Source organism: Elephas maximus, chromosome 2 (genome assembly GCF_024166365.1).
Source record: "Elephas maximus indicus isolate mEleMax1 chromosome 2, mEleMax1 primary haplotype, whole genome shotgun sequence".
Lineage (NCBI taxonomy): Eukaryota > Metazoa > Chordata > Mammalia > Proboscidea > Elephantidae > Elephas > Elephas maximus.
The window spans coordinates 197,080,242-197,106,304 of record NC_064820.1 but is presented as its reverse complement, the minus strand read 5'-3'; the positions used below and the strand labels follow the sequence as shown (position 1 = coordinate 197,106,304).

At 37.5% G+C, this 26,063-nt stretch overlaps 1 protein-coding gene across 2 annotated transcripts in view; it reads left to right on the top strand.

The window, feature by feature from the left end:
- Nucleotides 1–26,063, top strand: part of LOC126070315 (BRCA1-A complex subunit RAP80-like) — a 186,671-nt gene that overhangs the window by 24,377 nt on the left and 136,231 nt on the right. Inside the window, exon 3 of one of the 2 annotated variants that reach the window (XM_049874381.1) lies at nt 18,779–18,866. In XM_049874381.1, coding sequence (XP_049730338.1) covers nt 18,779–18,866 — 88 coding nt within the window. The remainder of the gene's footprint in view (nt 1–18,778; nt 18,867–26,063) is intronic. The other variant, XM_049874382.1, reaches the window with a different exon arrangement.

The following is a 26,063-nucleotide window of genomic DNA, read 5'->3' as shown; positions in this document are numbered from 1 at the left end:
ATTAAGCTATCCTTCCTCGTTCTTCCCTCCCTTTAGCCTTGGCAACCACCAATCCTTCTGTCTATGGCTTTGCCTATTCTGAACATATCATGTAAATGGAATCATACAGTATGTGGCTTTTTGTGTATAGTTTCCTTCACTTAACACGTTTTCAAGGTTCATCCGTGCTGTAGTATTTATCAATACTTCCTTCTTTTTTTATAACTGAATGATATTCCATTGTATGTATATACCATATTTTGTTTATCCGTTCATCTGTTGATGGACGTGGGGGCTGTTTCTATGTTTTGGCTGTTGTTTAATAGAGCAGCTATGCAGATGGATGTACAAGTTTTTGTTTGAACCCTTGTTTTCTTTTTTTACATTTTAAAAAATAATTTATTTTTGTTATTAAGAAGAACATACACCAATTCAACAGTTTCTACGTGTACAATTCGGTGACATCTTTCCAGGCTTTTTAAAGTCTACATATTTACCTGAGTAGTTTGAGGTAACTGAATCATCTTTCACATATTGTTTTATATCAGCTATGTCCATTAGCAGAGCCCTGGTGGCCAGTGGTTAAGAGCTCAGCTGCTAACCAAAAGGTCAGCTGCTCCTTGGAAGCCCTATGGGGTGGTTTTATTCTGTCCTATAGGGTCATTGTGAGTTGGAATCAATTCGACAGTAATGGGTTTGGTTGGATTTTTGGTGTGTCCATTAGCAACGGATCCTGGTCATCTTGCCTTGTCAGGATACAAGTATATACCTTTTTTCTCTTTTTTTAAATTACTGTATGACATATTGCAGTATTCATTCTTTTTTTTTTTTAATTTCTATTGTGCTTTAAGTGAAAGTTTACAGATCAAGTCAGTCTAACATACAAAAGTTTATGTACACCTTGCTATATGCTCCTAGCTATTCTCCCCCTAATGAGACAGCAGACTTCTTCTATCCACCCTCTATTTTTGTGTCCATTCAGTCATCTTCTGACCCCCTCTGCCTTCTCATCTCCCCTCCAGACAGGAGATGCCCACATAGTCTCCTGTGTCTACTTGATCCAAGAAGCTCACTCCTCACCAGTATCATTTTCTATCCCATAATCCAGTCCAATCCCTGCTGAAGAGTTGGCTTTGGGAATGGTTCCTGTCCTGGGCTAACAGATGGTTGGGGAACCATAATCTCTGGGATCCTTCTAGTATCAGTCAGACCGTTAAGCCTGGTCTTTTTATGAGAATTTGAGGTCTGCATCCCACTGCTCTGCTGCTCCCTCAGGGGTTCTCTGTTGTGTTCCGTATCAGGGCAGTCATCGGTTGTAGCCAGGCACCATCTAGTTTTTTTCGTCTCAGGCTGATGGCGTCTCTGGTTTATGTGGCCCTTTCTGTCTCTTGGGCTCATAATTACCTTGTGTCTTTGGTGTTCTTCATTATCCTTTGCTCCAGGTGGGTTGAGACCCATTGATACATCCTAGATGGCCGCTTGCTAGCGTTTAAGACCTCAGACTCCACTCTCCAAAGTGGGATGCAGAATGTTTCTTAGTAGATTTTATTATGCCAGTGGACCTAGATGTCCCCTGAAGCCATGGTCCCCAAACCCTGCCCCTGCTACTCTGGCCGTCGAAGTGTTAGGTTTATTCAGGAAATTTCTTTGCTTTTAGTTTAGTCCAGTTGTGCTGACCTCTCCTGTATTGTGTGTTGTCTTTCCCTTCACCTAAAACAGTTCTTGTCTACTGTTTAATTAGCGAACACCCCTCTCCCTCTTTCCCTCCCCACTCTCGTCATCATCAAAGAATATTTTCTTCTCTATTGTTTGAGTTCTTATAATAGTGGTCTCATATAATATTTATCCTTTTGCAACGGACTAATTTCACTCAGCATGATGCCTTCCAGATCCCTCCATGTTATGAAGTGTTTCACGGATTCGTCATTGTTCTTTATCATGCATGCTATTCCATTGTGTGAATATACCATCATTTATCCATTCATCCATTGATGGGCACCTTGGTTGCTTCCATCTTTTTGCCATTGTAAACTGCTGCAGTGAACATGGGTGTGCATATATCTGTTTGTGTAAAGGCTCTTAATTCTCTAGGATATATTCCAAGGAGTAGCATTGCTGGATTGTGTGGTAGTTCTATTTCTAGCTTTTTAAGGAATCGTAAAATCGATTTCCAAAGTGGTTGTACCATTTTACATTCCCACCAGCAGTGTATAAGTGTTCTAGCCTTTCCATACCCTCTCCAACATTTATTATTCTGTGTTTTTTTTAATTAATGCCAGCCTTGTTGGAGTGAGATGGAATCTCATTGTAGTTTTGATTTGCATTTCTCTAATGGCCAATAGGAAACCCTGGTGGTGTAGTGGTTAAGTGCTACAACTGCTAACCAAAGGGTTGACAGTTCAAATCCACCAGGTGCTCCTTGAAAACTCTATGGGGCAGTTCTACTCTGTCCTATAGGGTTGCTATGAGTCGGCATCGACCGGATGGCACTGGTTTGGTTTTTGTTGGTTTAATGGCCAATAATCATGAGCATTTCCTCACATATCTGTTAGGAACCTGAATATCTTCTTTAGTGAAGTTCATATCCTTTGCCCCTTTTTAAATTGGGTTATTGCTCTTTTTGTTGTTGAGTGTTTTCAGTATCATGTAGATTTTAGAGATCAGACACTGATCAGAAATGTCATAGCTAAAAACTTTTTAATGTTTTGTATACTGTTTAAGCCATGTATTAGGGCTCCTAGCGTTGTCTCTATTTTTTCTTCCATGATCTTTATCGTTTTAGATTTTATGTTTAGGTCTTTGATCCATTTTGTGTTAGTTTTTGTGCATGGTGTGAGGTATGGGTATTGTTTCATTTTTTTGCAGTTATGCCAGCACCATTTATTAAAGTGACTGTTCTTTCCCCATTTAACAGACTTTGGGCCTTTGTCAAATATCAGCTGCTTATATGTGAATGGATTTATGTCTGGATTCTCAATTCTGTTCCATTTGTCTATGTATCTGTTGTTGTATCAGTACCAGGCTGTTTTGCCTACTGTGGTGGTGTAATAGATTCTAATACGAGGTGGTGTGAGGCCTCCCACTGTGTTCTTCTTTTTTCAGTATTGCTTTACTTACCCAGGGCCTCTTTCCCTTCCATGTGAAGTTGGTGATTTGTTTCTCCATCTCATTAAAAAATGTCGTTGGAATTCGGAGCAGAATTGCAGTATATCTATCTATAGATCGCTTTTGGTAGAATTGACATTTTTACAATGTTAAGCCTTCCTATCCATGAGCAAGGTATGTATTGCCACTTATGTAGGTCTGTTTTGGTTTCTTGCACTAGTGTCTTGTAGATTGCCTTGTGTAGGTCTTTTATGTCTCTGGTTAGATTTATTCCTAAGTATTTTATCTTCTTAGAGGCTAGTGTAAATGTAATTGATTTGGTGATTTCCTCTTTGATGTTCTTTTTGTTGGTGTAGAGGAATCCAACTGATTTTTGTAAGTTTATCTTGTATCCTGATGCTCTGCTGAACTCTTCTATTAGTTTCAGTAGTTTTCTTGAGGATTCTTTAGGGTTTTCTGTGTATAAGATCATGTCATCTGCAAATAGAGATACTTTTACTTCTTCTTTGCCAATCTGGATGCCCTTTATTTCTTTATCTAGCCTAATTGCTCTGGCTAGGACCTCCAGCACAATGTCGAATAAGAGTGGTGATAAAGGGCATCTTCATCTGTTCCTGATCTCAAGGGGAGTGCTTTCAGACTCTCCCCATTTAGGATGATGTTGGCTGTTGGCTTTGTATAACTGTCCTTTATTATGTTGAGGAATTTTCCTTCAATTCCTATTTTGCTGAGAGTTTTTATCATGAATGGGTGTTGAACTTTGTCAAATGTCTTTTCTGCATCTATTGATAAGATCATGTGGTTCTTCTCTTTTGTTTTATTTATATGATGGATTACATTAATTGTTTTCTAATGTTGAACCATCCCTACATTCCTGGTATGAATCCCACTTGGTGGTCATGGTGAATTATTTTTTTGATATGTTGTTGAATTCTATTGGCTAGAATTTCGTTGAGGATTTTTGCATCTCAGTTCATGAGGGATATAGGTCTATAATTTTCTTTTTTTGTGGTGTCTTTACCTGGTTTTGGTATCAGAGATATGCTGGCTTCATAGAATGAGTTTGGGGGTATTCCATCCTTTTTCTATGCTCTGAAATACCTTTAGTAGTAGTGGTTTTAACTCTTCTCTGAAAGTTCTGTAGAACTCTCCAGTGAAGCCGTCTGGGCCAGGGCTTTTTCTGGGAGGGGGGTAGTTTTTTAATTACATTTTGACTCTCTTACTTTGTTATAGGTTTATTTAGTTGTTCTACCTCTGTGTTTAGGTAGGTAGAATGTTTCTAGAATCTCATCCATTTATTCTAGGTTTTCAAATTTGTTAGAGTACAGTTTTTCGTCATAATTTGATATGATTCTTTTAATGTCAGTTAGGTGTGTTGTGATATTGCCCGTCTCATTTCTTATTTGGGTTATTTGCTTCCTCTCCTATTCTTCTTTTGTCATTTTGGCCAATGGTTTATCAATTTTGTTAATTTTTTCAAAGAACCAGCTTTTGGTCTTGTTAACTCTTTGAATTGTTTTTCTGTTGTGTATTTCATTTAATTCTGGTCTGATTTTTATTATTCGCTTTGTTCTAGTGCTTGAGGGTTTCTTTTGTTGCTGTTTCTATTTGTTCAAGTTGTAGGGATAATTCCTTGATTTTGGCCCTTTCTTGTGTGAGTAGTTTATATATTCTTTTCCTCTTATTTGTTGTTAGTGATTTTGTTTCTGCTGAGTCTTTATTTTTTCTTGTTTTTTATTTTGATGAGTAGGGTTGTTAGTCTCCTTTGTGGTTACCTTAATATTTACCCCTGTTTTTCTACGTTTAAACCTAACTTTTATTTTCTTTATATTTCCTTGTCTTTCTCTCCGTACGAAAGATCTGTGACTACATTTCTTAGTCCCTCTTTATTGCATTAATATTGTCTTTTACATAATGATATCACTGTTTCCCTCTTTTGAGCGTTTTTTTATCTTGATTTATTTTTGTGATTTCCCTGTCTGGGTTGACATGTGGTTGCTCTGTCCTGTGTTCTGATCTTGGGTTGGGTTGATAGCTGATATCATTGATTTTCTAACCAGAGGACTCCCTTTAGTATTTCTTGCAGTTTTGGTTTGGTTTTTACGAATTCCCTAAACTTCTGTTTATTTGGAAATGTCCTAATTTTGCCTTCATATTTGAGAGACAGTTTTGATGGATATTTGATTATTGGCTGGCAGTTTTTTTCCTTCAATGCTTTACATAAGTCATCCCAATGCCTTCTTGCCCACATGGTGTCTGCTGAGTAGTCCGAGCTTATTCTTATTGACTCTCCTTTGTAGGTGACTTTTTGTTTATCCCTAGCTGCTCTAAAAATTATCTCTTTATCTTTGATTTTGCAAGTTTGATTATAACATGCCTTGGTGACTTTCTTTTGAGATCTACCATATGTGGAGTTCGATGAGTATTTTGAATAGACATCTTCTCATCTTTCACGATATCAGGGAAGTGTTCTGCAAGCAAATCTTCAAGAATTCTCTCTGTATTTTTTGTTATCACTCCTTGTTTTGGTACTCCAATCGCTCATACGTCATTTCTCTTGATAGAGTCCCACATGATCCTTAGAGTTTCTTCATTTTTTAAAATTCTTTTATCTAATTTTTCTTTGAATACATTGGTGCCAAGTGTTTTATCTTTGATCTCACTAATTCTGCTTTCCGCTTGCTGAATTCTGCTCCTCTGACGTTCTAGTGAGTTGTCTAATTCTGTAATTTTATTGTTAATCTTCTGGATTTCTGATTGCTGTGTCTCTATGGATTCTTGCAGCTTATTAAATTTTTCATTATGTTCTTGAATAACCTTTTTAATTTCTTCAAGTGCTTTATATGTCTGTTCCTTGGCTTGTTCTGCTATTTGACTGATCTTCATGATTTCGTTCCTGATGTCTTTAAGAGTTCTGTATATTAATCTTTTGTCTTCTGCATTTGGTAATTCCAAGAAGGCTCCTTCATCCAGAAAATCCCTTGATTCTTTGTTCTCAGAGCTTGTTGATGCAATCATTGTCTGTTTCTTTATGTGATTTGATATTAATGGTTGTCTCCAAGCCATCTATAAGTTTTTGTTTTAGTTTATTTTATGTTTGCTTACTGTCTCCTAGCTTCTTGCTTTGTTTTCTTTTGATACACCCTATTAGGCTGCTTGAGCAAGCTGGCTTGATTATTTTCACCTTTGGAGCCATAATGTCCTGTCATCAGATGGCTAGGGGAGGTATATGAGCCTAGGAGTCCATTCACTTTTCTTGTATTGATTCAGCTCAGGTGTCCAGGTAGTTGGTCATAAGTGTGTGGTACAGGCTCTGGCCTACAGTCTTAGAGGGGGAGGGGTGATAGGTGTAGGTACTGGTATCTGGTTGCAGCAGGGGGTCATGCTGTGAATAAGGCAGGGGGCTGACAACTGTCCCCAGAGTGTCTGTGAGGAAAGCATGTTCCTGTTCCCTAGAGCGCCCAGGTGGGTGGGTTCCGTAGACGGACCATGGGCACCCAGTGCTTTTGGTTGTAAGGACTGGGAGGTACGTTATCCTTGGATGCTTGTTACGGGTGGGTAGGTGACGTGAGTGGAGCCACCAGTCCTTAGGCCCCTGATGTGGATAGGTGAGGACCCTGTTTAATAGGCAAAGCGGTGTCAAACTTCAAACACCCACCTCTCCACCACACAGCTGAAACAGTTGTGGTCTGCCAGGAAGGGCCTATTCTCCTGAAATAGGCCAACACAGGTCGATGCAGGGAAAGGTATTCAATGTCCACGAACTGTTTTTGCCTGGACAGGAGCCTTTTCCATCCTCAGCTTCCCAGCTTAGTGGAGCTGGGAGATTATCTTTTCTCCCAGTTGTCAATTTATTCCTTCTTCATGGGCAGGAGAATGGCTCAGGACACTCAGCAGAGCCTGCCTATCTCAGGCCCAGGGAAATCGACAACCACCGAAGCTAGCTTGGAGGCCGGGAGCATGATATAATATATGGAAGAACTTAGCTTTTGCTGAGAATGCCGTTCTTCTCTGGTTCTGGAGATGTGAGTAGGCTGTGTGGCTGGCTGCCTCTCCCTGAGGAAACGGCGTCCGGAGCCCCACCGCGGTCACTCCAGGGAATGGTGTCTGAGGGTTCCCAGCGATTCAGGTCTGGCAGCTGCTCTCTGCTTCTGAAATGTCTCTCCATCCCCCGACACTCAGTCCATTTTCTAACTTTGCCTTTGATGTTCAGGGCTCTTAGCTTGTCATAAATATAATCATTTCACTTGTTTTTCGGGTCTTTTTTGTAAGAGGGATCACCGGAAGCATCTGACTACTCTGCCATCTTGGCCCTTCTCCTGCACACCTGTTTTTTTGTTGTTTTGTTTTTATTGTGCTTTAAGTGAAAGTTTACAGTTCAAGTTAGTTTCTCATACAAAAATTTATACACACATCGTTATGCAACCCTAGTTGCTCTCCCCATAATGTAACAGCACACTCTTCCTTTCCACTCCGGACTTCCTGTGTCCATTCACCCAGCTTCTGTCCCCCTCTTCCTTCTCATCTTGCCTCCAGACAGGAGTCATCCACATAGTCTCATGAATCTACTTGAGCCAAGAAGTTCACTCCTCACAAGGATTATTATTTATCTTACAGTCCAGCTCAGTCCCTGTCTGCAGAGTTGGATTTGGGAATGGTTCCAATCTTGAGCTAATAAAGGTTCCAGGGACCATGACCTCCAGGGTCCCTCCAGTCTCAGTCAGACCAGTAAGCCTGGTCTTTTTACGAGAATTTAAGATCTGTATCCCACTGTTCTCCTGCTCCATCAGGGATTCTCTTTTGCGGTTCCTGTCAGGGCAGTTGATTGGTGGTAGCAGGGTACCATCTAGTTCTTCTGGTCTCTGGTTTATATGGCCCTTTCTGTCTCTTGGGCTCATCTTTACCATATGTCTTTGGTGTTCTTCATTCTCCATTGCCCCAGGTGGGTTGAGACCAGTTGATGCATCTTAGATGGCCACTTGCTAGCATTTAAGATCTCAGATGCCTCTCACCAAAGTGGGACGCAGAACATTTTCTTAATATATTTTGTTATGACAGTTGACCTAGATGTCCCCTGAAACCATGATCCCCGGACCCCTTTCCCTGCTATTCTGGCCTTCAAAGCATTTGGTTGTATTCAGGAAACTTCTTTGCTTTTGGTTTAGTCCAGTCGTGCTGACTTCCCCCGTATTGTGTGTTGTCCTTCCCTTCACCTAAGTTAATTCTTGTCCACTATCTAGTTAGTGAATACCCCTCTCCGTCCCTTGTAACCATCAAAGAATATTTTCTTCTGTGTTTAAACTTTTTCTTGAGTCCTTATAATAGTGGTCTCATACAATATTTGTCCTTTTGTAACTGACTAATTTCACTCTTCATAATGCCTTCCAGGTTCCTCCATGTTATGAGATGTTTCACGGATTCATCATTGATCTTTATTGTTGTGTAATATTCCATTGCATGAATATACCGTAATTTATCCATTCATCTGTTGATGGGCACCTTGGTTGCTTCCCATCTTTTTGCTATTGTAAACAGTGCTGCAGTGAACATGGGTGTGCATATATTTGTTCGTGTGAAGGCTCTTATTTCTCTAGGATATATTCCAAGGAGTGGGATTGCTGGATCATGTGGTAGTTCTATTTCTAGCTTTTTAAGGAAGCACCAAATCGATTTCCAAAGTGGTTGTACCATTTTACATTCCACCAGCATTGTGTAAGTGTTTCAGTCTCTCCACGACCTTTCCAACATTTATTATTTTGTGTTGTTTGGATTAATGCCAGCCTTGTTGGGGTGAGATGAAATCTCATTGTAGGCTTGATTTACATTTCCCTAATGGCTAATGATCTTGAGCATTTTCTTATGTATCCGTTAGCCACTTGAATGTCTTCTTTTGTGAAGTGTCTGTTCATATCCTTTGCCCATTTTTTAATCAGGTTTTTTGTCTTTTTGTATTTAAGTTTTTGCAGTATCATGTAGATTTCAGAGAACAGGCGCTGGTCGGAAATGTCATAGTATTTCTAGCTTTCTAAGGAAGTGCCGTATCGTTTTCCAAAATGGTTGTACCATTTTGCATTCCCACCAGCAGCACATAAGCATTCCAGTCTCCCTGAAACCTCTCCAGCATTTGGTATTTTCTGTTTTTTTGATTTGTGCCAATAATGTGGGGATGAGATGGTATCTCGTTGTGGTTTTGATTTGCATTTCTCTAAAGGCTAGTGATCAGGAGCATTTCTTCATGTGTGTGTAAGCCACTCAGATGTCTTATTTGGTGAACTGTCTGTTCATTTACTTTACCCATGTTTTAATTGGATTATTTGTCTTTTTGTTGTAGAGGTGTCGGATTTTCCTATAGATTTTAGAGATTAGACCTTTGTCTGATTCGTAATAGCCAATTTTTCCCCCCAGTCTGTAGGTCCTCTTTTTACTCCTTTGGTGAAGTCTTTTGATGTGCATAAGTGTTTAATTTTTAGAAGATCCCAGTTATCAGCTTATCTTCTGGAGTTTGTGTGTTCTTAGTTACGGTTTGTATCTTGTTAATGTGTCTAGTATTGATCCTTTTTTTTCTTCTATGATCTTTATAGTTTTTTGTTTTATATTTAGGTCTTTTATCCATTTTGAATTAGTCTTTGTGTATGGTGTGACATATGGGTCCTGTTTCATTTTTTCTGCAGATGGATATCCAGTTTTGCTAGCACCATTTGTTAAAAAGACTGTCTTCTCCACATTTGACTGACTTTTGGGCCTGTGTTGAATATCAGGTGACCGTAGGTGGATGAATTTACGTCTGGGTTCTCAATTCTGTTCCAATGGTCAATGTATCTGTTGTTGGATCAGCACCAGGCTGTTTTGACTACAGTAGCTATATAGTAGGTCCTAAGGTCAGGTAGTGTGAGTTGAGGGAATATTTTTGGTTTAAGGTTTACAGATTATCTGAGGGCAGTTGTTTCATGGGTTCTTCAAACTTCATGGCTTCAGGATGACTGGAGTCTTTGAGAATTTGAAATTCTGTTCTGTACCATCCCCCTTTTGATCAGGATTATTCTATGGAAACTTTGATCAAAGTGTTCAGTAATTATAACTGGGCACCATCCAGTTCTTGTGGTCTCATGGCAAAGGAAGCAGTTAGCCATACATTCCATATCCTTCTCCTATTCCTGAGTCTCCCCTCTTCCTCTCTTGTTCTAAGTGAATAGAGAACAATTGTTGTGCCTCAGATGGCTGCTTTCAAGAGTTTAAGGCCACAGGTACTGCGCACTCTGATGTACTTTTTATTTTGCTTAATGGCATTTTACAGTTCCATTAGGCTATGCTCAGCATTCTTAATCCTTTTTTATTGTTGCTCTTCAAGCTCAAAAATTTTGATTACTGTATTCTCTAGTTTGCTGAGTCTTTTTTCTGCTAGCTCAAATCTGCTGTTGAGTCCTTACAATGAGTTTTTCATTTCAGTTATTTTATCTTTCAGCTTCAGTATTTCTGTTTGGTTTCTTTTTATAGTGTGTGTCTGTTTATATGTTCTGCTGCTGTTCATAAGGTTTTCACTGGCTAATCCTTTTCACAAATAGACTGCTGGGTCTTTCTTCCTAGTCTGTCTTAGTCTGGAAGCTCAGCTGAAACCTGTTCGCCATGGGTGACCCTGCTGGTATCTGAGTACCAGCAGTATAGGTTCCAGCATCACAGCAACACACAAGCCCCCACAGTATGACAAACTGACAGACAGTTTGGGTACCTTCTTTTGCTGATGTGGCATGACTCAAATAAGAAGAAACAGCTGCAAACATCCATTAGTAATTGGAGCCTCAAATGTGCGACGTGTAAATCCAGGAAAATTTGAAATCATCAAAAATGAAATGGAACACATAAACATCAATATCCTAGGCATTAGTGAGCTGACATGGACTGGTATTGGCCATTTTGAATCAGACAGTTATATGGTCTCCTATGCTGGGAGTGACAACTTGAAGAGGAATGGTGTTGGATTCATCCTCAAAAAGAATATTTCAAGATCTTTTCTGAAGTACAACACTGGCAGTGATAGGATCATATCCATACGCCTGCAAGGAGGACCGGTTAATAGGAGTATTATTCAAATTTACGTACCAACCACTAAGGCCAAAGATAACGAAATTGAAGATTTTTACCAGCTCCTGCGGTGTGAAATTGATCGAATGTGCAATCAGGGTGCATTGATAATTACTAGTGATTGGAATGCAAAAGTTGGAAACAGAGAAGGATCAGTAATTGGAAAATATTGCCTTTGTGATAGAAACGATGCCAGAGATTGCATGATAGAATTTTGCAAGACCAACAACTTCTTCGTTGCAAATACATTTTCCACCAACATAAACAGTGGCTATACACATGGACCTTGCCAGAATACAAATCGAGAGCATCTGTGGAAAGAGATGTTGGAAAAGCTCAATATCATCAGTCAGAACAAGGCCGGGGCCGACTGTGGAACAGACCATCAGTTGCTCATATGCAGGTTCAAGTTGAAACTGAAGAAAATTAGAACAAGTCCACAGTACCCAAAGTACGACTTGAGCATATACCACCTGAATTTTAGAGACCATCTCAACAACAGATTTGTCACGATGAACACTAATGACCAGACTAGACGAGTTGTGGAGTGACATCAAGAACATCATATGTGAAGAAAGCAAAAGGTCATTAAAAAGACAGGAAAGAAAGAAAAGAACAAGATGGATGTCAGAACAGACTCTGAAACTTGCTCTTGAACGTTGAGCAGTTAAAGCAAAAGGAAGAAATATTGAAGTAAAAGAACTGAACAGAAGATTTCAAAGGGCAGCTTGAGAAGACAAAGTAAAGTATTGTAATGACATGTGCAAAGACCTGGAGATAGAAAACCAGAAGGAAAGTACATGCTTGCTATTTCTCAAGCTGAAAGAACTGGAGAAAAAATTCGAGACTGAAGTTGCAATAGTGAAAGATTCTATGGGGAAAATATTAAACAACACAGAAAGCATCAAAAGGAGATGGAAGGAGTACACAGAATCATTGTACCAAAAAGAATTTGTCAATGTTCAACCATTTCAAGAGGTAGCATACAATCAGGGACGTATGGTACTGAAGGAAGAAGTCCAAGCTGCAGTGAAGGCATTGGTGAAAAACGAGGCTCCAGGAATAGACAGAATATCAATTGAGATGTTTCAACAAACAAATGTAGCACTGGAAGTGCTCACTCGTCTATGCCAAGAAATTTGGAAGACAACTACCTGGGATCCATATTTATGCCTATTCCCAAGAAAGGTGATCCAACCGAGTGCAAAAATTATCGAGCAATATCGTTAATATGACATGCAAGTAAAATTTTGCTGAAGATTATTCAAAAGTGGCTGCAGTAGTATATCGACAGGGAACTGCCAGAAATTCAGGCTGGGTTTTGAAGAGGATGTGGAACCAGGGATAGCATTGCTGATGTCAGATGGATCCTGGCTGAAAGCAGAGAATACCAGAAGGATGTTTACCTGTATTTTATTGACTATGCAAAGGTATTTGACTATGTGGATCATAAAAAATTATGGATAACATTTCGAAGAATGGGAATTCCAGAACACTTAATTGTGCTCATGAAGAGCCTGTACATAGATCAAGAGACAGTTGTTCGGACAGAACAAGGGGATACTGCATGATTTAAAGACAGGAAAGGTGTGCATCAGGGTTGTATCCTTTCACCATACTTATTCAGTCTGTATGCAGAGCAAATAATCGGAGAAGCTGGACTATATGAAGAAGAACAGGACATTAGGTTTGGAGGAAGAATCATTAACCTGCAATATGCAGATGACATGACTTTGCTTGCTGAAAGTGAATCATACTTGAAGCACTTACAGATGAAGATGAAAGACCGTAGCCTTCAGTGTAGATTACACCTCAACATAAAGAAAACAAAAACTCTCCCAGCTGGACCAATATGGAATATCATGATAAATGGAGAAAAGGCTAAAGTTGTCAAGGATTTCATTTTATTTGGATCCACAATCAAAGCCCATGGAAACAACAGTCAAAAATTCACAAGGTGCATCGCATTGGGCAAATCTGCAAAAGACCTCTTTAAAGTGTTGAAAAGCAAAGAGATCACCTTGAAGACTAAGGTGCGCCTGGCCCAAGCCATGATGTTTTCCATCATCTTATATGCATTTGAAAGCTGGTCAGTGAATAAGGAAGACCAAAGAAGAATTGATGCCTTTGAATTGTTTTGGCAAAGAATGTTGTCTATACCATGGACTGCCAAAAGAATGAAGAAATCTATCTCGAAAGAAGTACAGCCAGAATGCTCCTTAGAAGCAAGGATGGCAAGACTGCATCTTACGTACTTTGGACATGTTGTCAGGAGGGATCAGTCCTTGGAGAAGATATCATGCTTGGTAAAGTAGAGGGCCAGCAAAAGAGAGGAAGACCCTGAATGAGATGGATTGACACAGTGACTGCAAAAATGGGCTGAAGCATAACAAATGATTGTGAGCATGGCACAAGACTGGGCAGTGTTTAGTTTGGTGGTACATAGGGTCGTTAGGAGTCGGAACCAACTCGACAGCACCTAACAGCAACAACAATATCTATTTATAGTGTTATTTTGTTCATGCATCATTTCCTTGATTTCCTTAAGTTCTTTGTCCATGATTTTCTTCAGTTCTTTCTGCATGTTTGGTATTGTTGTTTTAAATTCTTCTAATCTGTCCATTATCTGAGCTTCGGTAGAAATGATTTTTCTTCTTATCTTTTGAATGGGCTGTCATTCCAGTTTTTTGGTTGTGCCTTTTGAGTATTTTTTAAAACGGGACATTAGGCTGTTACGATGTGTTTATGTATTCCTCTGTATACACAGTGCTTTCAAAAGTACTAATTTCTGCAAGAAACTTAGTTTTAGTCTTCAGTCTTTGCTTGCTATCCCATCTTGTGAGACCTTTGATTCAGGCCAGACTGAGATTTCTGTCCTTCGGGCAGCTCCCAGACCAGTTAGAACAGAGACATTGGCAAGTTTACCAGCAAAATCTATCCCACTCATTTCAGAGCTAGAGATTCAGCCCCTTCTTTCTCAATATGAGAAACTTTTAGGCAGGCACAGCCTTCAGCCTTTTCTCACTGCTCCCTTCTCCGCTCAGTGTGTACTCTGATTCAAGCCAGACCAAGGTTTCACTTTTACGCCACTCCCAGACTGGTCAACAAATACACACTGAACAGTCTGCCAGCAAGGTCTGTCCTTTTACTCCAGAGCCAGAGATTGGTTGTTAATTAGTCTTCCTCCAATCCTGATGCTGTGTTCTTCATATAGTCTCCAGCTTCTCTGACTATTTGCACAGCATACAGGTAAGTATGGTGAAAGGATACAGCCTTGACAAACACCTTTTCTGATTTTAATCCCCTTGTTCTGTTTGAGGAAACCCTGGTGGCATAGTGGTTAAGTGCTACGGCTGCTAACCAAAAGGTCAGCAGTTCGAATCCTCCAGGCGCTCCTTGGAAACTCCATGGGGCAGTTCTACTCTGTCTTATAGGGTCGCTATGAGTTGGAATCGACTCGACGGCGCTGGGTTTGGTTTGGTGTTTCTGTTCGAACTACTGCCTCTTGGTCTATGTATAGGTTCCATGTGAGCACAATTAAGTGTTCTAGAATTCCCATTCTTTGCGATGTTATCCAAAATTTTTTATGATTCACTTAGTCAGATGCCTTTGCGTAGTCAATAAAACAGGTAAACATCTTTCTGGTATTCTATGCTTTCAGCCAGAATTCATCTGACATCAACAATGATATCCCTCATTCCATGTCCTTTTCTGAATCTCTACGTACTCCTAATGAACACTGACTATATCAATATTTAAAGTTCTTGGTGTGATAAATGACCTTTCTTCTTGTTTGTTAACTTTTCTACTGTAGCTTGGATTGATGACACTGCTAATCACAGGGGTATTGTATATCTAAACTTTGTTTCTTTTGAAATAACAGGCAGTCCCTGGGTTATGAATGTCTGACTTACATACAACCCATTGTTGCCACCCAACCCCAGTGAAGCCTCTTATATTCAGAATTTGAGGTACATATACTGGTTTGTAATAACAAATGGGTGCTATTTTGCAATGCGCATTGAAACATTATTATTATTTGTTACTATGTTAAAGATGTTTTAGTGTATCTGAAGTGTTTCTTTAATGTTTTTTATGCATAGAAAGGTACACTATTTACCGTATACCGGGACAAACATTTGACTAACTGATATTAAATATCAACTCTACCTAACTGTCCTGACTTAATTTACAAATTCAACCTAAAGGCAGATTTAGGAATGGAAATCGTTTGTAATCTGGGAACTGCCTGTAACATTCTTAGCAGAGAAATCAATCTTACATTAAAGGGTATGGGAAAAAGCAATTTTAAAACAATTCCAGTGAAGTCATGGTATTCATTTTTAGTTTTTATCCAGAATGAGGTGGGAGATGCTGTGTTTTAAAATTCATCTTCCAGTCCTTTTTCAATAGCCAGTTTCAGCAATTTATCTTATAAAGTTATAATTGAATTTCAGTTATCTTTTGATGAAAGAAATGGAGTTCAGATCCATGAATTTCCTATGTGTAAATCTTTTTTGATGGAAAATAAAATTCACAGGGTGCTATCAAATTTGTAAGGTGATACCTTTTTTCAGATGTGTAATTTCAAGATTACCCCTTACTTCATTGGTATTTGTTGTAAAATTATGGAACGCTTCACAGTTTCTTGAATCTCTGTTCTTCTAAACATCTAACTTTCATTTTTGCCCTTTAATCTTATTCACCATCGAAAACATACTGCATTCCTTAATACCTCCTTGCATGGAAGTATTAAGTTCATTGGAAATATTGAAGAAATCAGACAAATAACGTAAATTTGGCTGTCTAGTTTACATCTTAAAAAGTTACTGAAACACGGAGTGTTCATTCCATAGTTCAGCATTCTCCACAGAACTTGGCCCTCAATAACAGCTATGCCTCAGCATGTAATAATAGGTGTTTATGATCAGTTTCTGTATCATCACACAACACAGAGAACATTCTTGAATTGAATGCATTAGCTTTTATGTAATTTACTATTTCTCCTATGCACAGTTTGTGGTTTAGCAGACCTTTTTTCAGTAGTGTAAACAATGCATTGATTAGCATTCTGGCACAAGTTTCTTAATCTAGGTAACTATTCCAGAATGTTTTCCCATCATTACAGCTACCTATGCAAAACTTAAACTCCAGCCACATTTGTTTGTAGTGTAATCCTTCATAGTTTTATACAGTTCAATGCTTAGTTACACTTAACTGATAATGAAGCTGAAATAAAGCATTTTTTTATTATCAAGTTTATCACACGTTTACTAAAAGAATTTTTGTGGTACCAATACCTGTGTGTTATGGTTTGAATTTTGTCCCCCCAAAATATGTGTTTGAATCCTAACCCCAATACCTGTGGATAGGGGATCCCTAGTGGTGCAGTAGTTAACCACTCGGCTGGTAACGGAAAGGTTGGCAGTTGGAGCTCACCAGGGGAACAGAACTGGTGAACTGCTCCTGTGAAGATTATAGCCTAGGAAACCCTTATGGGGCAGTTCTACTCTGTCCTATAGGATCGCTATGAGTTGGATTCTACTCCATGGCACACAACAACAACAACATACCTGTGAATATAATTCGTTTTGGAAGAGGGTACATTCTATGTTAATGAGGCCATATCAGTGTAGGTTGTATCCCAAACTAAATCATTTCTGAGTGATGTAAAGAGCAGTCTAGAACACTTAGACAAACAAACACAAATAGGGGAAAGATTGATACCATGTGGAGATCACCAGGGAACTTTGGAATGCTGGACTAGAGAAACCAAGACAAGGATTTTCCTCCAGGGCAGATAGGGAAACAGGCTTCCCCGAGAGCCAATGACCTGAATTTAGACTCCTGGTCTCCTAAACTGTGTAAATAAATTTCTGTTCATTAAAGCTACCGATTTGTGGTGTTTCTGTTACTGCAGCACTAAGAAACTAAGACACTGTATATTTATGAAGTTGCTGGCTTTATAATTTTATAACTTGATCTTCCCTATCATGACCTACTCCCTGAAAGCATTGAGCTATGTTGTCACTGGAGCGTGGTACTTGGGCTATTTTGTTTATCTCAGATTCACCCAACATTTCCAAGCAGACATCTTTGCAGCATTTCAGTAATTTCTTGGCAATTGTATATCATTTTTTAGTCTTACCAAATCCAGTATTTATACGAAACCTACAAAGCAGTAACATTTATATATGAAAATATAAAGATCTGTTTGTGTCTGCTTATTAGTTCAGTACTCTTTCATTGAAAAATTCTTTTGCTTTTAAACTTATTCTTAATGTTTTGTATGTAAATGCTGCTTAAGTTTTGGTAGCGTCATTAGTCAGTACATACAAACATAGACACTGATCTTCATACTTCACCAGCAATTAGGCTACAAAACCAAACTTTGTATATGAAGAATCATATTTCTGAATAAAAGTGGAACAAAACTTTTTTTTTCCCTTCCCGATCATTTGGATCATCATCATTTAGTCTAGTACTACTGCCACATTCAGAAAAGTTTCTTTTCATGATGACAAAAGTCCAGTGAAGCTCATTTCAACATCTGAAAATTAGGATTAAAAAATAAACAATACAAGCTTACTTTTATTTAGCTAATAGTGTTGAACTATGATTAAAAAGACAGTCTTTCTTCAAAATTAACATGTGTAAAAATAAGTTATAAAATAAATAAATGCCTCCATTTCCTCAGATATTTATGTACTTTGGGTTCTAATGAACAACTAACTTGAAAATATCTCAGATGATAATCTGGTTGTACTGTACATGACTAATCTGCAGTTTGCACCAAGAAAGCCCTTAAATATATGTGGATGTTGTAGCAATGTCGAATTCTGTAAAACTTTCTAAATGTTTATTCCCAATTTCTGTACTTTTTTGTTGTTGTTGGAAATTAGTAAAAATTTGTTGATTGCCACCAGTCTATAGATCATACTTCTAGTAGCATTGATTTAGGTTGTTTACAGTTTTTTACAAGAACCAAAAATTCTTCCTGAACGTCATTTTGCCTATGTCATGCTGATACATGAGTTTATCTGCAGAATAAATTCCTAGATGTGGATTGCTTAATCCAAGGGTGTGTATATGTAAGATTTTAGAGATTATTTCCAATTTTTACCCTCTAAACAGATTCATTCCATTCAGTTAGTGGTATAGGAGAGGACCTGTTTGCCAACATTGTTTTAGAAAACCTGTTTATTTTTATATTTGTATAAGTAAAAAATAGTATCTACCTAATTGTTTTATTTGAATTTTCCAGGTGAAGTTAAGCATCTTTTCACTTAGGAACCATTTGTATATCTTCTGTGAACTGCCTTGTGAATTTTGCCTATGAGAGGAGGATAATTATTGTTGGTTTTTTATTGACTTATAAGTGCTCTTGTCTTTTTTTCTTGTCTTTATGTATAAAGAATACTAGCCCTTAATCTGATAAATGTTCCATATTTTTCCTTAGTCTGTTGCTTTTTTACTTTAAGTACTGTTTTAAAATAAATGAATACCCTTCAGTGGCTTAAAGACCTCTATATTGTCTTTAGCCTTAGAAAAGATGGAGGAGATAGAATACTACTTTTAGTGGTAGCCACCCTGATCATATTTCTTTCTTTTGCAGCAGGAGCCAAAGGAGGAGAATGGATTGCAGAAAATGAAGACAAAACAACCAAACAGAGCAAAGTGTTTGGCTAAAAGGAAAATTGCACGTATGTTTTCATTATTGTGTTGAGAGTGGTTTGGAAATTACAACAGTTATAGAATCAATACTAGTGTTTCCTTAGGAAGAGAGAGCTCTCTGAATAATGATGTATGTGCTTGCTGTTTATTCTGGATTCCATTATAAGCAATTCCTAAAAATTCCTACAGCTTATACAGTTGACTAGTGGCAGAGTATTAAAATGAAAGAATGTGACCTTCGGCATACTTGGGTTTGAAACCTTGCTTCACAACCCTTACTGTGTAGATCTTGGATAAGTCACTGCTTTCAACCTACTGTTCCCTTATCAATAAAATGCAGGTAATAACACTTTTTTTTTTTTTTAATAACACTTGCTTGGAAAGTCACTTAGTAGAGGCTCAAATAAAATTACCGTTTTTACCATTACGGTCATTTCTATTTGCTTTCTGTATTTGTTACTCGATTGTGAAGTCATTTAATAATGACTTATTTTACATTTTAATGTGATGTTAAATGTTCAAGTATTTCAGTGAATTTTTTACTGCAGTAACTAGTTGGAATTATTACAACAGTTGACTGAAGTTGACAAGAATTTCTTTCACTATTAATTTAAATTGAATTGATTTAAGGTATAATTCTTATACTAAGATGATTAACCATTAATAGGTCTTTGTTGGGAAATTTCTGCCTTATGTTTGACTGTATGATTAGATCTGTTGAATATATTGGAGTTACTTTCAGTCTTGAGGATTTTAGGTAATAGTGACTGTTTAAAATACAGTAATCTTTATGAATGTATGGTTAAATTTTTGTCACCATTGGTAGACTGTTGATAGTCGTCTAATTGGTTATTCTGGATATTTATATCCTAAGTAAATTTTACTTTTTTATTCAGTTGGGTCATGCTTTTTTATCCAGTCTGAAAGTCTTTGTCTTTTAATTGATGTGTTTAATATTTAAAGTAATTATTTATGTGGTTGGGTTAAAATCTACCATTTTGCTAACTGCTCTTTATTTGTTCCAACTGTTCTTTGTTTCTTTTTTCCTCTTTTTCTGCACTTTTTGAAATTTGTTGAATATTTTTATGATTCAATTTGATTTCTACACCTGACTTGTTATTACTGTTTTAATTTTTACTTTATTCTGGCAAGAGATGCATAACAAAAGTTACTGTTATAAGAGTTTTAAAGTTCTCATTGGCCTAAATTCAGTGGCATAAAATGTATTATGTGTGACCATCACCACTGTCTATTTTCAGAACATTTTCATCATCCCAAGAGGAAACTCTATACTCATTAAGCACTGACTCCCCTTTTTCCCCTCCCCTCAGTCCCTAGTAACCACTGTTCTGTTTTCTTTCTCTATGAATTTGCTACTTCTATTTTTTTTTTATATACCTATGTAAGTGAAATCATGTAATATTTGTCCTTTTGTATCTGGAGCTGTGATGGTCCAGTGGTTAAAGCAATCAACTGCTAACTGAAAGGTCAGTAGTTTGAAACAGCCCTGCTCCGTGGGAGAAAAGATGTGGCAGTCTGCTTCTGTAGAAATTTACAGCCTTCGAAACCCTATGGCGTCACTATGAGTTGGAATCGATGGCAGTAGATTTGTTTTTTTTTGTTGTTGTTGTTATTGCACTTAATGTTTTCAAGATTCATCTATGTTGTAGCTTGTATCAGAATTTCTTTTTATGGCTAAATAATATTCCATTGTATGTTTATACCACATTTGTTTATCCATTCACCTGTTGACAGAGACTTGGGTTGTTTTTACCTTTTGCCTATTGTGAATAATGTTTCTATAAACATTGACATACATGTATCTGATTGAGTCCCTGCATCAGGTCTCTTGAGTATATACGTAGGAGTGCAACTTCTGGGTCATAGGGTTGCTATGATTCGAAATTGACTAGATGGCAACGGGTGTGGTTTTTTTTTCGCTAGTGTTCTATGTTTAACTTTTTGAAAAACTACCAAACTGTTTTCCACAGTGGCTGTACCACTTTACATTTCCACCAACAATGCATGAGTGTTGCAATTTTTCCATGTCCTTGTCAACATGTAGTTTTCTGATGTTTTGATCTTAGCCATCCTATTATGTGTGAAAAATGGCAAGACTTAGTCTTGCTTACTTTGGACACTCAACAGGAAAGACCAATTGCTAGGAAAGGTCATATTTGATAAAGCAGAGGATCAGTGAAAATGAAGGAAACCCTCCATGAGATGGATTGACATAATAGCTGCAACAGTGGGCTCAAATATACCGGTGATTATAGGGATGGTGCAGGATCGGATAATGTTTTGTTATACATGAGGTCTCCATGAGTTGGAGCTGACTTGACAGCAACTTAAAACAGCAAGTATGTGTGAAGTACTCTCTCACTGTGGTTTTATCTTGCATGCCTCTAATCATTAATGTCAGAATCAACTCGAGGGCACAGAGCAACAATAACAACAGTATCTAATGATGTTGAGTATCTTTTCATGTGCTTACTGGCCATTTCTACATTTTCTTTGGCAAAATGTCTTTCAAGTACTTTGCCCATTTTTAAGTTGTTGTTGTTGCTTTCTTCATGTATGATATCCTTGATGTCATTCCACAACTCGTCTGGTCTTTGGTCATTAGTGTTCAACATGTCAAATGTGTTCTTGAGATGGTCTCTAAATTCAGGTGGGATATACTCAAGGTCATACTTTGGCTCTCATGGACTTGTTCTAATTTTCTTCAGCTTCAGCTTGAACTTGCCTATGAGTAATTCATGGTCTGTTCCACAGTCAGCCCCTGACCGTGTTCTGACTGATGATATTGAGCTTTTCCATCATTTCTTTCCACAGATGTAGTCGATTTGATTCCTGCGTTTTCCATCTGGCGAGGTCCACGTGTATAGTTATCATTTATGTTGGTGAAAAAGGTATTTGCAATGAAGAAGTCGTTGGTCTTGCAAAATTCTGTCATGCCATCTCCTGCATTGTTTCCGTCACCAAGGCTACTTGCAAAATTCTATCATGCGATCTCTGGCATGGTTTCTATTACTACCCATCGTTCTTTGTTTTCAGTTTTTGTGTTCCAGTCACCAGTAATTATCAATGCATCCTAACTGCATGTTCGATCAATTTCAGACTGCAGAAGCTGCTAAAAATCTTCAGTTTCTTCATCTTTGGCCTTAGTGGTTGGTGCATATTGAGTAATAGTCATATTAACTGGTCTTCCTTGTACGCCCATGGCTGTTATCCTATCACTGACTGCACTGTACTTCAGGATAGATCTTGAAATGTTCTTTTTGAGGATGAACGCGACACCATTCCTCTTCAAGTAGTAGACCATATGATTGTCCGATTCAAAAAGGCCACTACCGGTCCATTTCAGCTCACTAATGCCTAGGATATCGATGTTTATGTGTTCCATTTCATTTTTGATGATTTCCAGTTTTCCTAGGTTCATACTTCATATATTCCATGTTCCGATTATTAATGGATGTTGGCAGCTGTTTCTTCTGTTTTTTGTTGTTGTTGAACTGTAGGAATTCTTTTTATGTTCTGGATGTTAAACCCTTATCACATACATGATTTACAAATATTTATTCTCATCCTGTGGTTGTCTTTTAACTCCTAATGGTATCCATTGATGCAGAAAAGTTTTTAACTTTAATGAGTGTTAATTTATATATTTTTTCTTTTGTAACTTGTACTTTGGATGCCATATCGAAGAATCAATTTCCAAATTCAAGGCCATGTAGATTTTTTCCTATGTTTTCTTTTAGGAGTTTTATAATTTTAGCTCTTAGATTTAGGTCTTTGATCCATTCTGATTTAGTTTTTTGTATATGGTGTGAGATAGGGTCCAATTTCTTCCCTTTTTTTTTCCCCAATATGTGACTATCCAGTTGTCCCAGCACCATTTGTTGAAAAGACTATCGTTTCGCCATTGAATTGTCTTGACATCCTTGTCAAAAATCAATTAACTCTACTTGTGGGGGTTTATTTCTGGCCTCTACATTTTATTCGGTTTGTCTCTGTGTTTATCCTTATGTCAGTACAATACTGTTTGGATTACTGTAGATTTGTATTAGGTGTTCAAGTCAGTAAATGTGAGTCCTTCAACTTTGCTTTTCTTATTTAGTGTTGTTATGGCTATTCGGTGACTCTTGAAATTCCATATGATTCTCAGGGTGGGTTTTTCTATTTCTGCAAAAAACGTCTCTGGGATTTTTAGAAGGATTGTATTGAATGTAGATATTGCTTTGACCAGTATAGTCATCTTAACGATATTAGGTCATCTAATCCATGGACATGGGATATATTTTCATTCATTTAGGTCTTTAATTTCTTTCAGAAATGTTTTGCAGTTTTTAGTGTTCAAGTCGTTAAATTTATTCCAAAGTATTTTACTTTTTTAGTTACAGTTGTAAATGGAATTTTTAAAATTTCCCTTTTGGATTGTTAACTGCTGGTGTATAGAAATGCAATTGATATTTGGGTAAATTGATATTGTACCCTGCAACTTTGCTGAATTCGTATATTAGGTCTAGTAGCTTTCTTGTGGATTTTTTTTGGATTTTCTACATATAGGACCATGTCATTGGGGATTGTTTTACTTCTTTCCAATTTGAATGCTTTTAATTTCTTTCTTCTGCATAATTGCTCTGGCTAGAACTTCTAATACAATGGTTAATAGCAGTTCCAATTTATACACATAGCATCCTTATCTTGTTCCTGATATTACTGAGGAAAGTTTTTAGTCTTTCACCAATGGGTGTGGTTACCTGGAGGTTTTTCGTAAGTGTCCTTTATCATGTTGAGGAATTTCTCTGCCATTACTAGTTTTCTGAGTGTTTTTTTTTTTTTTTTTTGTCATGAATGGGTGTTGGATTTTGTCACATGCCTCTATCTGCATCAGCTGGGAGGATATGTGTATGTGTGTGTGTTTTTCCTTTGTTCTGTTAATGATGTATTACATTGATACATTCCGTCTTTTAGTATGCTGTTGCTGTATTCACTTTGCTAGTATTTTGTTGAGACTTTTTGCATCTGTATTTATAAGGTATAAAATACTGACATATAATTCTCTATTTTTATAATATCTGTATCTGGGTTTTGAATCTGGGTAATGCTGGCCTCGTAGAGTGAGTTAGGAAATGTTCTTTCATATTCTAATTATTGGAAGAGCTTGAGGAGGATTGGTGATAATACTTCTTTGAATGTTTGGTAGAATTCACTAGTATTCGCTAGTATTTTTGATTACTAATTCAATTTCTACTTGTGATGTGTCTGTTGAGATTTTCTGTTTCTTCTTGAGTGAGTTTAGGTATTTTATGTGATTGTAGGCTATCCATTTTATCTAGGTTATTTAATTTGTTGGCATGCAATTATTCATAGTATTCTCTTTTAAACCTTTTTATTCTTGTTATTCCTGATTTTATTTGTGTCTTTTCTCATTTTCTCTTTGTCAGTCTAGCTTAAAGTTTGTCAATTTTGTTGATCTTTTCAAAAAGCAACTTTTGGTTTTGTTGATTCTATTATTTTTCCCGTTATTTATTTCTTTTGTCTCTAATCTTTATTATTTCCTTTTGTTTGCTAGCTTTAAGTTTAGTTAGGTCTTTTTCTTTTTTTTTTTTTCCTAGTTCCTCAGGGTGTAAAGTTAGGTTATTGACTTTAAATCTTTCTTATTTTTTAATGTAGTTGTTTACAGCTATAAATTTCTGTCTGAGAACTACTTTTGCTGCATTTTATAAGTTTGGTATGTCATGCTTTCATTTTTGGAGCCCTGGTGGTGCAGTGATTAAGAGCTCAGCAGCTAACCAAAAGGTCAGCAGCTCAAATCCACCAGCCACTCCTTGGAAACCCTATGGGGCAGTTATAATCTGTTGTATAGGGTCGCAATGAGGCAGAATTGACTTGATGGCAACGGGTTTGGTTTCATTTTTAAATTTTTCTTGTGATTTCTTCTTTGACCAGTTGGTTTAAGAATTTTTTTTAATTTCTGCATATTTGTGAATTTTCCTTTTTTTTTAATCGTTATTGATTTCTTGCTTCATTGTGTCCAGAGAAGATGCTTTGTATGAACTCAATTTTTTAAAGTGTATTGAGAGTTGTTTTGTGGCCTAACGTATGCTGTATCCTGGAGAATGTTCCATGATCATTTGAGAAGAATGTGTATTCTGATGTGAGTGAAGTGCTTATACACGTCTTTTAGGTCTAGTTGGTATACAGTTTTGTTAGAGACCTCTATTTCCTTATTGCTCTTCTGTTTAGATGAAGATTATTGAATTTGGGGTATTGAAGTCTCCAACTATTTGGTAGAACTTTCTGTTTCTCCCTTAAATTCTGTCAATATTTACTTCATAGGTTTTAGGGCTCTTTTGTTTGGTGCTTATAGGTTTAGAATTGTTACATCTTTTTGACAAAGTAATGCTTTTATCAGTATGTAATGTCTTTCTGTTGTAACAGTTTTTGACTTAAAAGCTTATTTTGTCTGATGTAAGTATACTCAGAGCAGCTCTCTTTTGGTTATTTTGTGCGTGGAATATGTTTTTTCATCCTTTCACTTTCAGGCTGTTTGTGTATTTGGACTTAAAATGAGTCTCTTATAGGCAGCAGATAGTTGAATCATGTTTGGTTTTTAAAATCCATTCTACCAATTTCTGTCTTTTTTTGTGTGTGTTTTATGTGGAAGTTTACAGTGCAAATTAGATTTCTCTTTCAAAAATTCATATACAAATTGTTTTGTGACAGTGGTTACAATCCCTGCAGTGTGTCTGCACTCTCTCCCTTTCCCTTTACACCACAGGTTCGCCATGTTCATTCACCCAGGCTTCCTGTCCCTTCTGGCCTTCTTGTTTTTTGCTTTTGGGCAGGTGTTGCCCATTTGGTCAAGTATACTTGATTGAACTAAGAAGAACATTCCTCACATGTGTTATTGTTTGTTTTATAGGTCTGTTAGTCTTTAGCTGAAAAGTGGACTTTGGAAGTGGTTTCAGCTCCGAGTTAGCAGGGTGTCCAGGGGCTGTAGTCTCAGGGGTTCCTCCAGTTTCTGTCAGACCAGTACATCTGTTCTTTTTTTGTGAATTTGGATTTTGTTCTGCATTCTTCTGCCACTTTGCATGAAACCCTCTATTGTGATCCCTGTCAGAGCGGTTGGTGGTGGTAGCGGGGCACCATCTAGTTTTTCTGGGCTCAGGCTGGTGGAGGCTGTGGTTTGTGTGGTCCATTAGTCCTTTGGACTGAAA